The sequence below is a fragment of the Cryptomeria japonica genome, chromosome 3 (genome assembly GCF_030272615.1).
Source record: "Cryptomeria japonica chromosome 3, Sugi_1.0, whole genome shotgun sequence".
Lineage (NCBI taxonomy): Eukaryota > Viridiplantae > Streptophyta > Pinopsida > Cupressales > Cupressaceae > Cryptomeria > Cryptomeria japonica.
The window spans coordinates 773,629,936-773,646,108 of NC_081407.1; the positions used below are offsets into that span (position 1 = coordinate 773,629,936).

At 37.0% G+C, this 16,173-nt stretch overlaps 1 protein-coding gene across 1 annotated transcript in view; it reads right to left on the minus strand.

Annotated features, from left to right (window-relative positions):
* Nucleotides 1–12,620, minus strand: part of LOC131033893 (serine/threonine/tyrosine-protein kinase HT1) — a 63,693-nt gene extending 51,073 nt beyond the window's left edge. Inside the window, exons 1-2 of the mRNA XM_057965199.1 lie at nucleotides 10,380–12,620; nucleotides 8,564–9,019 (exon numbers count right to left, since the gene is read on the minus strand). Coding sequence (XP_057821182.1) covers nucleotides 8,564–9,019; nucleotides 10,380–10,871 — 948 coding nt within the window. The 5' untranslated portion in view covers nucleotides 10,872–12,620. The remainder of the gene's footprint in view (nucleotides 1–8,563; nucleotides 9,020–10,379) is intronic.
* Between the last annotated feature and the right edge of the window lie 3,553 nt (nucleotides 12,621–16,173).

Consider the following 16,173-nt stretch of genomic DNA (forward strand, 5'->3'; position numbering starts at 1 on the left):
TTTGATCATCATAGCCTTAAATTGTGAATTTTGAAATTTTGAATTTCAATAAGCTCAATCGTTTTTTAGGAAATGATAATTCAAGGGCTTATCATGAAGTTTCCTAAAATTAATTTAATCTATGCTATTCATTGCAAAATCATGTTACTAATTTTGAAATGATTGTGCAGGCATCAAATGGAGATCTCATCAAGGGAAATCAAGCCGGATCAAGGACGGTCTTCGCCAGGACATGGGCGACCTCTTTCAATCCAGCGTTCCAAGGCGAGGTACATCATCGTCTTGCACATCAAGGACAAAAGGAGTTAGAACCAGAGTTAATTAAAGATAGCCTCTCAACGACATCAAATTGAATATCTAGCAAGCTACAAGTGTCAGATGAGGTGGCATCCCAGTCATCACTCCTCCAGTCAGTGTGGTCCACCTCAGCATGCCCAGATTCAATGTACTTAACTCATGGAAGGTGGCACAAACTCCGATGTACCTACCCCGGCTATCCATTGGTCGATTTTTTCTAGAGGGGACATGTGTCCAAGCAATACAATTTTGTCATTGGTCAAGCATTAAATGTTATGTAATGGTTGTAACAAACCCTAATTAGGGTTTTCATTGTAAAATCTTGGCCATTGATCTTGAATTGATCTAAGCCATCAAATTGTATTGTGGGCACTATATAAGCCCAGGCATTTTCATTTTGTAGGGGCTAATGAGCAATAAGTTAGAGATAGCATGTAAATAGTTGGAAGAGTTAGAATATAGTTGATAGAATAGTAATTAGAGTAGAATAGGAGGACAAGGCAAGAAATTGTTGCCATTGATTGTAAACAAATTCCATTTTCATTGAAGTAATGGTGAAATATGTCGTTTTCTTGCAATTTGCATGGTTTCTTGTTGAGTCTTCAATCCTAGATGGTAAATGATTAGATGAATGGAGGAAATGCGATTGATTAATGGTGGAATTCGTACATCCATACTACTAGCAGTTTGTTGATTGCAGACTTGCCTTGCGTAGTCAACTGGAATCATTCAGCCTAAGCTCAATTTCAATTTGTCGCCTCTTCATTGATATGCATCAACTTGGATGGTATCTATGCTTGCGGTGATGATTTGAACATCATAAAGCTTCCCTTAGAAGATCGCACTAGTCTTGTGTAGATGTTCCATTGATGTCAAAACAAGATCTAGTTAGAGTTTCATCAAAAAGTCAAGTCATTGCTCCTACATTCTTAGTATTAGGATTAGATCCTCTCTTCGCCCTTATCCTTTTTCATTTTTTCAAATCTAAGTCAGTAAGAGCCTGTGTCCAGCAAAGCAGATCGGAAGTTCAATCATCACATGTAAGTCCCCTTGTGATCCCAGCAAATCACATCATACCACTGGAGCTTGTCCACACGTAGAGACCCTACTAAAAGAACCTTGGAGTCTACCTAACTGATCCTTTACGCGAATCTTCAGCAGTTAGAGACTATTTTCTCAAGAGAGGATAAGATACCCTTAGGTATTTTATTCTGTGTTAGGCTGTGTACAAAATACACGTCAACAGGTAGGTACATCGGAGTTTGTGCCACCTTCCATGAGTTAGGTACATTGAATCTGGACATGCTGAGGTGGACCACACTGACTGGAGAAGTGATGACTAGGATGCCACCTCGTCTGACACTTGTAACTTGGTAAATATTCAACTTGATGTTGTTGAGAAGCTAGCTTTAATTAATTCATCTGGAACTATCTGCTTCTTCAACAAACCCTTGTTCTAACTTCTTGTGTCCTTGATGTGCAGGATGACTGTTGTACCTCGCCTTGGAATGCTGGATTGGAAGAGGTCGCCCTTGATGACGTTAGTCCAAAGAAGGTCGTCCTTGTCGATGATAGGCTGGAGGAGGTCGCCCTTGTCCTTGCTAGGCTGGATCGAAGAAGGTCGTCCTTGTCCTTGCTTGATCGTCCTTGATCTGGCTTGATTTTCCAACTCCGGGATCTCCATTTGATGCCTACACAACATTTCAAAATTAGTAATATATCTTGAAATCTAAAAATTAAACTTTAAAAGGAAGATTCAAGATTTTAATTAGGAAACTTCATGATAAATCTTGAGTTATCATTTCCTAATTTAGGATTTTCAAAGCAAAATTTAAATCTTCAAAAATGGTGCCAAGGTGATTACGCCATACCTCCACTTGGGAATTAATTCTAAAAAAAGATGCAAAATTAAGCAAGTTTGCTAGGCAAAATGTAGATCAAGACTCCCTTTAGCAAAATGCGCCCCCTTTAGCTTGGAAAAGAACTCCATCTTCCACTAGCTTCTTCAAGATCTGGAAATTCGCCTTCAAATACCTTCAAAACATCTGGAATTTATCCTCCAATCTAGCAAGAAATACGCCTCTCCAATAGCCTTCAAGATGAATTTCACCCTTCTTAGTCTCCACTCCTGGTAGAAATTCGCTCCTCAAATTGCTCTTCCAAATCGCACTTGAAATGATGAGTGAATGATTTGAATAATGAAAAACATGCCTCAAATATATAGAGCGCTCACCATTTTATTTCCATGGGCCGACTTGGAAAAATAGGCCAAAAGATAAATAAAAATTAATAAAAGAAGAGGCCGACTTGATAAAAACATTAAATAATACCCCAAGCGCTCCAATTTTATTTTATTTTTTAAAATAATAATAATTAATTTTAAATGCCTTTATAATTAAAAAATTCGATTTTTAGGCTCAAAATTAATTATTAAATGTTAGGCGCACTTATTAAATGTCAATTTAATTTTTAAAATATCTCAAGGTTTCATCGAAATTGGCATTTAATGTGTCATAGATGATATTGGTGCCTAGGCATGGCAAGATAATGGACATCAACAAGATCGCTCTGGTCCCTTGGAGAGGGACAGGAGCGAATTAGCATTTTAGCCTTGATTCTTTTGTCTTTTACGTTCAAAACTACCTTCTCCACGTGCAAACTAGCACCTTCGTTGGGTTTCTCGAGCTTGATTGATTCAACTTTGTGGATAAATGCCTCTTAAGGTCAATATCGCCCTGGTCCCTTGGTGAGGGACAAGAGCGAACCTTGTGTTCTCCTTAATCCTTGTTTCTTTGGTCACCAATTTTCATCACTAGGCAAGTAACAACGTTACCCCTTCACTCCACGCATACTTTACTTGGCTTTTACAAAGCACATTTGATGTTTGAAGGATTTTCGCCCTGGTCCCTTGGTGAGGGACAGGAGCGATCCTTGTGTTCTAGCCAAAATTCGTCATTTTTTAACCTTAGCTTCTTGTTCATCACCTTCCAAATGACATTTTCAACCTTGTATAATCTTGCTTTGACATGATCTTTTGGGACGAATGATTGATTTAATTAATATCGCCCTGGTCCTTGACTGAAGGACAGGAGCGATCCTTGGTGTCCTGGGCTCATCCTTGTTTCTATCAACTCGCAAACGCCTTCACAGTGTAAAACAATGTCCTTTGGTCCTTCTTGAACATTTGAAATGTGATTAACATTCAAAACTTGAACCCCCATAGAGATTTCGCTCTGGTCCCTGACTGAGGGACAGGAGCGAATTTGGGCATATCGTGTAAATCCTTCATCATATTGACTTGCAATTGTCTTTGAGGCGCAAAATGATGTTCTTTACTCCCTTTTGAACACTTGAAATGTGAGTGGCAACTTAAATTTGGACACATTTGAACATTTCGCTCTGGTCCCTTGGAGAGGGACAGGAGCGAACTTGGGCATTTCCATCACCTTTGCAGTCTTTGATACTTCATTCTTCGTCGAGACACCTCAAACGTCATTGCCACCTTGTACTTTGACTTGGAGTGACTTTATATTTGTAAGGAAGGCAATATAACCAATATTTCGCCCTGGTCCCTGGCTGAGGGACAGGAGCGAACTTACACTTGTAGGCTCAATCGTGCTTTGCTAACTTCCAAATTTATCTTCAACGGATTCGTTGTGCCCCCTTTCACTTATCCTTGGCATGGCATTCGTTTTATCTTGTTGCGAATTTGATCTAAGGAAGAAATCGCTCTGGTCCCTGACTGAGGGACAGGAGCGCCTAGGCAAATATGGGCCTCGCTTCGGTGTCTTGCAATCTTCAATTTGTCTTCAATAGGTCCGTTACACCTTCTTTGCTTTCCTCAAACCTAATCTTCACTTGATCTTTGCCCAAATTTTGCCCTATAAGGAATTTCGCTCTGGTCCCTGGGAGAGGGACAGGAGCGCCCTTTGAAAATAGCCCTGGTCCCTGGGTGAGGGACAGGAGCGAACTTGTCATTTAGGTTGGTTTTCTCCTTTGTGGCCCACTTAAATTATATTCAACGGACAAAGCACACTCCCCTTGGCCTCTTCCAATCGCAAAATTATTTAAGTCTTGTGAGGATAATGCAAATTTGGGATTCAAGCTCCGGTCCTTCAGTGAGGGACAGGAGCGAATTTTGCTCTCTAGGCCAAATCGTTACAATTTTCATCAAAAATGTCTTGGCTAAGGAAGATATCATCTTACTTCATGCTATGAATAAAAGTTAATGTCCAAAAAAGGTCTAAAATTGTGCATATAAAGAAAAGCGCTCTGGTCATTCAGTGAGGGACAGGAGCGAATTTGACCTTCTAGGCAAAAACTTCATCATTTCATCGTTTTTGATCAAGTCTGGATGCTCTATCATGCTCATTTCGTCCTTCACCATGCTTTTGATGTCTCAATTTAACCAAACAAGGCCAGGAATGGCTCAAATAAGTATTTTCGCCCTGGACCCTTGGTGAGGAACATGAGCGATTCGCCTTGGACCCTTGGTGAGGGACAGGAGCGCTTTTCGCTCTGGAACCTCAGTGAAGGTCAGGAGCGAAATTTGACTTTTCGAACTCTCTATCAGGACAATTTTAATGGAATATAACATTTAAGTATAAGTGTTCTTATACTTTAGGTTATATTCCATATATACTTTCAGGATGTTTGAGAGTGGTTTCAGACCTCCAGGAGTTATATTGCAAAATCTAGTTTTTTGAGGTTTTTCAGTTTCCAGACTTAGTCAAATTCAGGATCAGGACATTCCAGACTTAGCCAAATTTCAGGATCAGGACATTCCGGACTTAGCCAAATTTCAAGATCAGGACTTCACTCCAGCAGGACCTGCTATCCTATTGATCTCCCCGACAGCACTCAAAATGCAAAGGCCAGCTAACAAAACCCTAAAAGACCTAGAAAACAAACCCTAAAAAGAAAAAAACATGGGTCCCCATTTGCAATGGGGCGATGTGTGAAAACGTCACAACACTACCCCGGCTATCCATTGGTCGAATATTCCAGAGAAGACATTTGTCCAAATAATGCAATTATTTCATTGGTCAAAATTAAGTTTGTTGTAACAAACCCTAATTAGGGTTTCATTGTAAAATCTTGGCCATTGATCTCAAATTGATCCAAGCCATTGAATGGTATTGAGGGCACTATATAAGCCCCGGCTCTTCATTTGTAAAGGATAATAGAAAATAGTTAGTGAATAGTGGAAAAATAGTGGGTAAATAGTTAGTGAATAGTTAATTAACAGTATAGCAATTAGAGTAGAGTAGAGAGAGAAGGCAAAGATTGTTGCCAAGATGTTGTAAAAGACTTGTAAAACTTCATTGAAGGAATGGTGAAATTTATGGGTCGATTCAACAATTTGCATGGTATCTATACTTCTCGTATTTGATTTCATGTTATTAGATGAGTGGAAGAAATGTGTTTGATTAATGGTGAAATTCGTATATCCATACTACTAGCAGTTTGTTGATTGCAGACTTGCCTTGTGTAGTCAACTAGAATCATTCAGCTTAAGCTTAACTTTAATTGTCGCTTCTTCATTGATATGCATCAGCCTGATGGTGTCTATGCCTGTAGTGATGATCTGAACATCATAAAGCTTTCCTCCGAAGATCGCACTAACCTTGTGGAGATGGTCCTACGATGTCAAAACAAGATTTAGTTAGAATTTCATCAAAAGATCATTCATTGCTCCTACATTCCTAGTGTCAGAATTAGATCCTTTCCTCACCCTCGTCCTTTTTCCTTTTTTCAAATCTAGACCAGTAAAATCTTGTGATTCCAGCAAATCAGACGTTTAGGTCGTCAAATGTAAGTCCCCTTGTGATTCCAGCAAATCACATCATACCACAGAGAGCTTATCCACACGTAGATATCCTACAGCAAAGAACCTTGAAGTCATCCCGATTGATCCTTTTCGTGACATCTTCAACATTCGGAGGCTTTAATCAAGAGAGGATAAGGTACCATTTGGGTATTTTATTCTGTGTTTGGCTGTGTACAAAATACACATCAACAAGACCCCAGCTCAAGGTTAGAAACTGAACTTTGATGGGGCATCTTGTGGCAATTCAGGCCCAGCTGGGGCAGGATATGTGCTGTGGGACTCCTCAGGCACATTGATTAAAGGAGATTCAAAATCTGGGGCACAAAAACATATAATGAAGCTCAGTGGAAAGCAGTTCTAGCAGGTTTGATTTTGGCATATTTTTAAGGTTGTCCCACTTTATAGGTTGAAGGTGACTCCATGAAAGCCATTAAGACTTTAAAAAAAGGAAGTTACACAACTTGGAAACATCAGAGTTTATTGGAAGAAGCATTAAGCTGGAGCAAATGTTTTGATTTGATCTATTTCTCCATGCTACAAAGAGTAAATAAGGTAGAGGATCTCTTGGCAAATAAAGGAATTGCTACCAACTTCTTTGAGATGGAAAGTGCCAATGTTTGGGATTGGGATAATCACCATATTAAAATTACTGGAAATGATTGAACTCCACGAATGAATAGGTGTTTGGAGTTCAGTGGCTTTTATAATTTGATTCCTTCTTTTATTTGCTGGTGTACAAGAGGGAAGGGATGCCAGTAGTTATGTTGGTGGTCCATTTGTGCTACATGCTAAATGGATGCTTTTGACTATTTCTTTGACAGCCATTAATCATTTCTTGTGTGTGATTTGGGCTGTGGATGGTGAATGCCTCGATACAGATTGGCCTCATGAGTGAGATTTGTTGTCTTTGCCATTTTGCTTTATTCATTCCTAACTTATGTACCTTTCTATATTTGTAGAGAATCGCTGACCGAATAGGTTCTTGAATTGTATTTCCTTTTATGTGTTGTTGTTGGCTTCTATGGTCTGTTGGAGTCTCCTTTGATTTTCTGTTGGGCGAAGCATTCAGTTTAAGGTTTTTTTCATGGCTGCTAAATGGGTGGGCTCTCCTTAGAATCCCCTTCATCAAGGGGGTGTATCTGACAACCGGATGAGGAAAATCCTCAACTGTGCCAGACCTATGACGATGAATATGGTAAAGAGCATGTTGGGTTTGGATGAGCTTGAAGAAAATGGCTCTCTTCACTACAGAGCATCCATTCTTGTGCATTTTATGAATAAATTAGCAAGTGCACTGTGGGTAGCAGCAATCATGACTTGACGGCTGCTTAGTCGTTGCTACTAGATGGTGACATGATGGAAGTAGCAGACCCAATAATGATTGAATCTAGAAATCCAACAGTAAACGACAAGTTTCTGTTTTCATGCTATGCATTAAGAACTGCAGGTTGTTACATTGGTAATAAATAACCTGGCAGATTTTTGTCAAGAGCTGCAGTTGGTTATGAAACATCTGTTTTTATCCTACCACCATGGCCTGCTGGTGGTTTCAAGCAGCTACATGCTCACAAGTCTAGAGGCAGAGTACTCTGGTTCACTCTGAAAAGAGAGCCAAAATCATCAAAGAGATGGATACAGTCTAGAGGGCTGGACATCACTGCTAATCTGGAACTTTTGAAGGCAACATCTAGCATTTCAGGAGTAGCCTGTGGAGGAAGCTCTCAATTGCCATTATATTATGTTTTGCTATGGTTGTATTGTTTGTGTTTTTGGTTTTGTTATGCTTGGCAGTTTTGGCAACCTGCATCTCTCCTCCTGGAGTTGTTGCTGCAGTATCTTGATATCTATATTGTGTTTCGTATGTTTTTGCTTATGGGTGAGATCTGAACTAGGACCCCAGATGTTTATCTAATAAAAATAACAGTAAACTGACAATAAAATACTATTATACTAAACCAACCTGTTTATATCAATTTCAAAATTTTCTCCTTTGGGAAAAAAAACTAGAAAGTGATACTTATGAAAATATTTATTCAACAATTACATAGCAAATGGCATGAGGGTAACATAAAAGAGTGGAAAAATACAAAAAAAAATACTATTTAACCAAACCAACATGTTTTTCATCAAGTTCTAAATAGTTTCGTTTTGGGGAAATGAGACTCAAAAGTGACACTTATAGCTAAAGATCTTCACTAGCATAAATGGTTTATTGTTTGGGATTTTAAGTTTTTAACTTAAAAAATTCCTATTTGAATATTTTCAGTCGCAAAATTTGTTTATTGCTTGGGATCTTCATCCTACAAATTTCCTTATTTGAAGATTTACAAATGCTAACAAAAAGCCCTTTTCTCATCATCTTGATGAAGATTTTACTAAAGAGATGACAAGTGCTTTCTATGAAGGTTTATTTTTTTATCATCATCAAGCTCATACCTTATGTGATACGGCAAAAGCAGCTTGTACTGGAGTCATCTCTTGGAAGGGAGTGAGTGCTGTCAAGATCTCCCAAAGAACAATTCCAAAACTGTACACATCAACTTTTCTTGTATACGGCTTCCCTTTGATCATTTCTGGTGCCATCCAGCGGTAAGTACCCATAAAGTTATTCATGGTATGACACTGAGATTCCAGACATGATACACCAAAATCTGCCACTTTGACACACATACCATCCCCTAAAAGAAGATTCTCTGACTTCAGATCCCTGTGGATTATACCTTGAGAATGAAGATATTGCATTCCCCGAGCAATATCAAGGGCCATCCTCAAAATAAGTTTCACTGGAAGTGAGTGTGGCTCCTGCTTATGAAGGTATGCTCTCAGTGAACCTCCAGGCAAATATTCAGTGATGATGCAAAACACAGGTGCCTTTTTGCATGCTGCAACAAGCTGTAAAATTGCATTATATTTGCAAGGTCAGTTGAAATCCTACAACTAGAAGACTTTTGATATGGAATCTTAAGTATTTTTATGGCAAATTTTATTAGTGTGTTCAAGTTCCTTATTTAGGTAGAAAAAAAGTTTGCACAATACAAAATACCTGAAAATACCTTGTATAGTACATATTAGTTATGTTTTTAACTACTTCTAGCGTTGAAACCCAAAAAAGTTAGTTTAAAAAGAAAAACAGAGAAAATAAAATCGAACAGGAAATGGACTGTATAGCATATATTTTATACATACTTGTAAACATTTTTCACACTAAAAGCTAACTGACTAAAGTAATAAGGCCTCAAAACACTCATGGTGGATTCCATTGGCTTTATTGTATGATTTCCATCAAGACAACCTAAAGAAAAAGTGAGATGAACTAGCAAGGACTGTCTTAGTATTTCTCATACTGACAGCAATTCCAAAATTACATGGTCAGGAATTTCCAGTTCTTAAGTTTGAACCGAAATTGAACAAAAAAACTGTAGTTTCAATCACATTAAGGCCATGCTTGGTGTGCCAAAGTTTTAATATTCCTGTGAGACCCTACTTTCCCAACTACTGCTTAGCGACGACCCTTATGCAACATTCTAACTTGAGAGCTGTGTCAAATGTATTCTGAATGCAAATTCCTGAATTCTTCGTCTATGTTTTAGGCTTACTGTAACCAATTCTTTCAATATGAAGAGAATAAAAAAAGTTAAAAGTTATATCTCTGCGCTCAGGTCCATCCATCCTCTTTGGAGAGTGAAATAAAAATGAAAAGAACCCATGCTCAAGCCAAAAATCTCAAAAGAAACACTAAATTGCATAGGTGAAATGGGCCATTATAAAGAAGACAAACTCAAGGAGCACAGTGCTTATACCTTGATCAAATCCGTAAGTTCGCAATTGCAGAAAACACATGATTAATCACCACGTCTGCCTTGAGAATACAAAATTATGACAGAAGTTGAACACCACTAAAAAGAAGTCACGTAAAATGAGAAACGCCCAAACACTTTAAAGATAACAGATTGAAAACACGCAATATTGTAAATTTGGCATCTCACAAAAAGAAAAAGTGGGCCAATATATAAAAAGCGGAATTTCTTCACAAGTAACAAGTATGGCTGCCATTCTATCCAGTTAAAAATCAGCTCAATGTTGTGATAAATGAACATTCGTTGTTAATATGGGAATTTAAACAACTGTAATCCAATCCCCAATTTTCTGGCAATTAATCAAGACAACATTAGGACGCAAAACGCAACACAGCAGTCAATCAAAAGTTTCAAAAAGAGAAGAAACTGCATAAACCTGAAAAAGATAGACTTACTTCTATGATATTCGGATGGTGTAACTGAAACAGCAGAGAGACCTCAGCAGTGAATTGTTTCTCAAGAGAACTTGCAACAGCATCATCCTCGTCTGGCTGCCACATCATCTTAACAGCGACAGGCCTCTGCTTATAAATTCCATGATACAACCGGCTGTGAGTCCCCGAAGCAAACTTATTGCCTATGAACAACTGAGACATATCAATACTCCATTCTGATCTGCCTCCGAAAGGTTCTTCACCACCGTAGGATTCCAAATAATGTGACCAAGAAGCCACTCTTCTAAGCTCCTTTTTCACACTCTCTATAATTTCCACAGTTTGGCTGTCCACAGGAAGAGACCGAGTGCCATTCAATCTGCTCCTGGGATAAGAAGCTGGAACAGAAGAAATTTTATTCGTATTATCAGATTTAGCTTGCTTCGAATTTGATTTAGAATAATGGTGCTTGCCTGCATTGTTCATTGAAAAGGACTTCATAGACCTAGACATCAAGACCGTTACAGATTTGGCCACAAAGAATCAAATAAGCCTGGAAAATACTAAAAATGTCAAGAATCTCAACAAATTAAGAGACTTGAAGGTAGAACAGTGGCATAATAAAGAATCCCCCGCCAAGCACTTCACAGCCTATTCCACATAACCCAACACCGTTAGGTTTTCTCTACTTTTTGCATGTTTGGTGCTTCTCAACGATTTGTGCTCGGAATGAATAAAAAAAGACAATACGTTTGGAATTCCGGGGATTTTCACAGAATTCAAGTTCAATCTCTAACTGAAAAAGCTGTGCCGTAAATACCAGAGCCTATTTAGCAGGTTATTTCAAATAACCTAATACTTTAGGCTTTCTCTTTCTGCTTGTATGCTTCGCACTTTGCAATATTCTATGCTCTGAAGGAACAGTCTGCGGATATAGTTTCAAATCTTCAGAGATCTTCACATAACCACTCGGATCAAGAAACGCCTCAGATTCGCTGTACAAATTTCACAATCTCTTTGGCACTGATCTCACATATACCCTATTCGGTTTACCCTGTACTCAAATCATATTAAAGTGTCATAAGCACCAAAGAATCTCCAGTTACTGGCACCCAACCATTATATTGTTTAGTATTCCACAATAATTGCCTAAGAACCCTCATGCAAATTCTTTCAAAATATCTCAAAAATTCTCAAAATATTACCCGTCGCACAGAACGGCTAGAATCCTTGATCCTTAGAAAGTCTCCACCCAACCATTCACGCAAATTTCAAAAATAACAGCAACTAATTTAAAGATTTACATAAATGGCTCAAACACAAACTTCCGCGAAATTCAATGCACTTTTTTTCAAAAACGCCGCAACAAATCTATATCTTCAATGCCACGCACAAAAGCCTAAAATATTTATCCTTGGAAGGCCCTTACCCAAATCTTCTCACAAAATTCCAAGACAACAGCAACTGGCTTTAAAATCCACACAACGATCCCTGATCGCCACAAATTTACTCGAAAAGAGTGGCAACGTTTAGCGAAACTCTGAGCATTTTGCTAAAACGCCGCGAAAAAACTTGAAACCTTCAATCCTACGCACAACAGCTCAAAACTGCTGCCTCAGAAGCTCTTGACTCAAAAAGATTCCAAAATAACTGCAAATCGAATGTAGCTTCCAAATCTACACTGAAAACCACGAATTATTTTGTCCCTATCTTCAAAACCGTTAACAAGAGTGCATACCCCAAAGAAAAGCAAAAAGTAACTCAAGTTCAGAATGTTCAAGAACTCGTATCAAACCATACAACCCAACCACCCACACCGAGAAATGAAAAAACTCAACACAACTCTACAATCTCTCAAATTGCCTTGTTCTGCGTTGCCAAATTGATTGTCGCACGACCCTAAACTTCCCATTCCAGAGCTTCTTTGAACCGTACGCCAAATTTAGCCAAAGGAACCCAAATCTGCACCAAATTGATCCAGATTCATGCCCCAGTAAAATCTAAAAATTTACGTCAACTGTGAACAAAGAGGCCCCGCCATTATCAACGAATACGAAGCATATTTCGGCTTCTAGGAATATCTCTTTCGGCCATTTTCCGCGATTTGTTCCAGATCTTTTCTGGGCTGTGCCACCCTCTGCCACTACTGAAAAGCCAGGTGCTTTCTTTCAGCGGTGGTTCTACCGTTCATGTGACCGCGCACTTACGCGCTCCGACCTAAATACTCTTTGTCTTTTAGCTCCCCATTAACCCCACAAGCCAACATTACGAAAAATCATGATGTCCTATGAAAATATTCGCCGTGTTTTTTGAGTCTGACCGCTTTCAACTAAAGTCTATTATTATTTTGAATACAACGTGCAAATGAGCGCCGCCGTACACCGTAACGGACGGTCAAGATTTTTCCAGTCCAAACTGTTTCGTACATCGTACGGTTTGGTAACTTTCTTCCGCGCTCAAATATAGGCGAGTAAAGTTAAAATTTGACGCAAACATGCTAACGTAACGGCAACGACGGCTTTGTTAAAAACGCCCGCCATTCCTACTTTGGGCGCTTTGTTTTTGTTTTTTTTTATTCCTGTTTTTTATAATTACAATAAAATAAAAGGTCCATCGTGAAAAGAATGTTGTGAAAGGATACTTATATCTGGAAAATAATAATTTATAGAATGAAGGAAATGTAATAATGTAGATGTATATTATTTTTTATTTAATTTTGTATTTATTTAACGAAATGTCTTTATATATTTAGATTAGGTGAAATTGGCATATCTATACTATTTTATATTTAATGTTGTGTTTATTTAAGAAAAAGTCTTCATGTATATGGGGAAAAGGGTCATCTCATTAGGGTGGGTTTTATAATGAGTTTAGTGATTGATCACAATGGGCTCAATTTGTACCTTTTTTATTATTTATTTAATAAAGTAATTAAAATATTGTTGAAGTGATGTTTTATTGTACCAAGAAACATAACTTGAGATCTAATTAATGATCACAATATTTGTGTTTTTTAAATACAATACATGTCAAAAATAGGACACATGCAAATCCACTTGCCAATATTCCAAACTAACACAAATTGTACACATTGCCCATTAAAAAAAGTTGAAACCCTTTATCTAATATTAAGTTGGATACAAACCACACCTTAAAATATAGATATAGTAATTGTCCTAGCTACACATGAAGCGACAATTCACAATAAAATGGTGCTTTAATTATATGAAATCATTTATAAATGACATGGCTTGTCAAGTGTCCCATTAAACAAAAATATATGCCCCATATCTCCTCATCAACTTAATTTTATCAAAAGATAATTGCCCAACTACTAGTCACTTCCTTCATGAATACCTACAACCAACATACTCGAAGGTATAAGGCTCACCAATCAAGTTGTCAAAACAAGAGGGCAAAAATTTAAGACTTTTGATCAAACAAGCATTCAACCAAATCATTCAAATGGCAAACATATTACCAATTTCAAAATTTTAAGCATCCATCAAATTTATTTGTTCATCTCACTTGAATCAATCCACATAAATTTAACTCAACCAATCAATGAAAGTGCACATATCAACAACATATCTTCTCACATATCTATAGAAATACATCAATTTTCCTGGTCTAGAACATTATGGCAGCCCTTTAAAAAAAATTCTAGATAGTAAAATGCACATTGTTATCTACTCGATCAACTGTAAGTTCACACTACACTATAATTGCTTAGTTGTTTTTTCTATTGTATTTAACTATTATCTACCTTATATAATCTTTGTAAATTTATGAATTCAAACCAAACAAGAATTCAACCAAAGCAATTTTAAGTTTTATGTTCATTAGACATTTTCGAGTTTTATGTTGAGCATTTCAAATATAAGTCTTCCATTTCTCAATGAAATGGTATTTAATTGAATGTCAAACATAAATTTACAAAATCTATTTAAATTGTAAACCTTACATCACAAAACATGATAGAGAAAATAGTATATAAGACCAAATCTAACTACTATCATGACTAATATAGTAATAAGATGGTACTATCCATCTATGTCAAAGTCGGGGATTGGATTTCTGGCTCAAGATGGGGAATGGTTGCAAGTGTAGGATCTTGAACCTCCAATACGACCGTTCATTTGATGGAGTGTGATGTCTGACAAAGAGGAGCAGTGTACTGAAGCACACATAGGGCAAAATGCCCTGAAGGACTTTCTACGATAGAAGGAAGCAAAGCAGACTCCAAGTGGGGAAGCAACGGTGAAGGGCAACAAGAAGCACCTAAAATTCGACCCAAATGACTACTAGGTGAATGGTCCTCATCGGTCAAAGAAGAAATAAATGAATTTGATAAGATTTTTGTAAGGTTTTGTTTCAATTTTTTTTGTTGGTAGTGTCTTTTTGTATACACTGTAAATTTTGTAAAGGTCTCTAAACAAAGCAAGCCATATGGAGTTTTGTTTTCAATCACGATAAATGAATTTTGTAGTCCTCGAAAAGGGTAGTTTATAGTAGTGGTAATCTATCACAAGTCGTAAAGGGGATCATATTTAGTTACAGTATGTGATTGTGGATATATGTTGGTTAGGGTGGTAGTTGTAGGGTAGCCATGGTGTTCTTATATGATAAGTTTTACTAGGGAAGGTGAACTTTTCCAAAAAAACTTTATTTGTAATTGCATCTTTTTTATCAATATAACTCATGTGTGTGTGTGTGTGTGTGTGTGTGTTCAAAGGAGAAAGATACATCACAAAACATGATAGAGAAAATATTAGCTATGGTAGTTATAGCTTATTTTATATAATTTTTTGTCTATCATGTTTTTTGTTGTAGGGTTTACAATTTAAATAGATTTTTCTACTATTTGTAGGTTCAAAGGATAAATATACATGTAATCTTCTATGGCCAAACCTATTTAAACTATATAAATATTATTATTGTTCATATAGTAGTTATATTTTGTCTTGTTTACCATTTTGTCTATCATATATTTTGATTTAGGGTTTACAATTTAAATATATATCACTATTATTTATAACTTCAAAGGATAAAGATGCATATCATCTTCTATGGCCAAACCTATTTAAACTTAAAAACCTACATCACAAAATGTGATACGCAAAATATCATGTAAGATAAATTACAACTAGTATATGTTCAAGTTACCTTCTCACAATGTAAATCATAACTTAATATTCTATTTAGCTATCATTGAGATCTACTAGACTATGTCTACAAACTAGTATTTCAATGGTAATTACAATAGTATAACAAAACATTTATTTTTTGTGGAAGATACTATTGTGAATTTGTTTTCATTCTTGCTTATGTTCAAATTAATTAAACTGAATATAATTTTTTTTCAACAAAAAAAAATTGGGTCTTCATCTCACATGGTGCCCCATGTGTACACCATAAGCTAGGGTGCCCCACTATGGGCCCAAAGTAATTTTTTTGTATTTTATTTTTAAAAAGTCATTTCTTCATTTATGTCCTTTCTATGGTTGTAAATGGAATGTGAGGTTGTCATACATTGCTTCGTCTCTAATTTTTTTAGGTTCTATAAGTATGCAAGATTTGGTGTGATCAAAATACGAAAATTGAGATAAAAAAAGCTAACATACCAATGAAACTTTTGGGTGCAAAGGTTAACTAAGATTAAACTAATTTAAACAAGTTGACTTCCCAAGACGTGTCTCATTGTTCTCTATCTCACAGAATCCCTAAAGTCAATAGTTTCTCTCAGATCATTGAGCAAATGACGTAGGAATGACAACTCCAAGAATGAGTGATAGTGAATGATAATGATCTATAT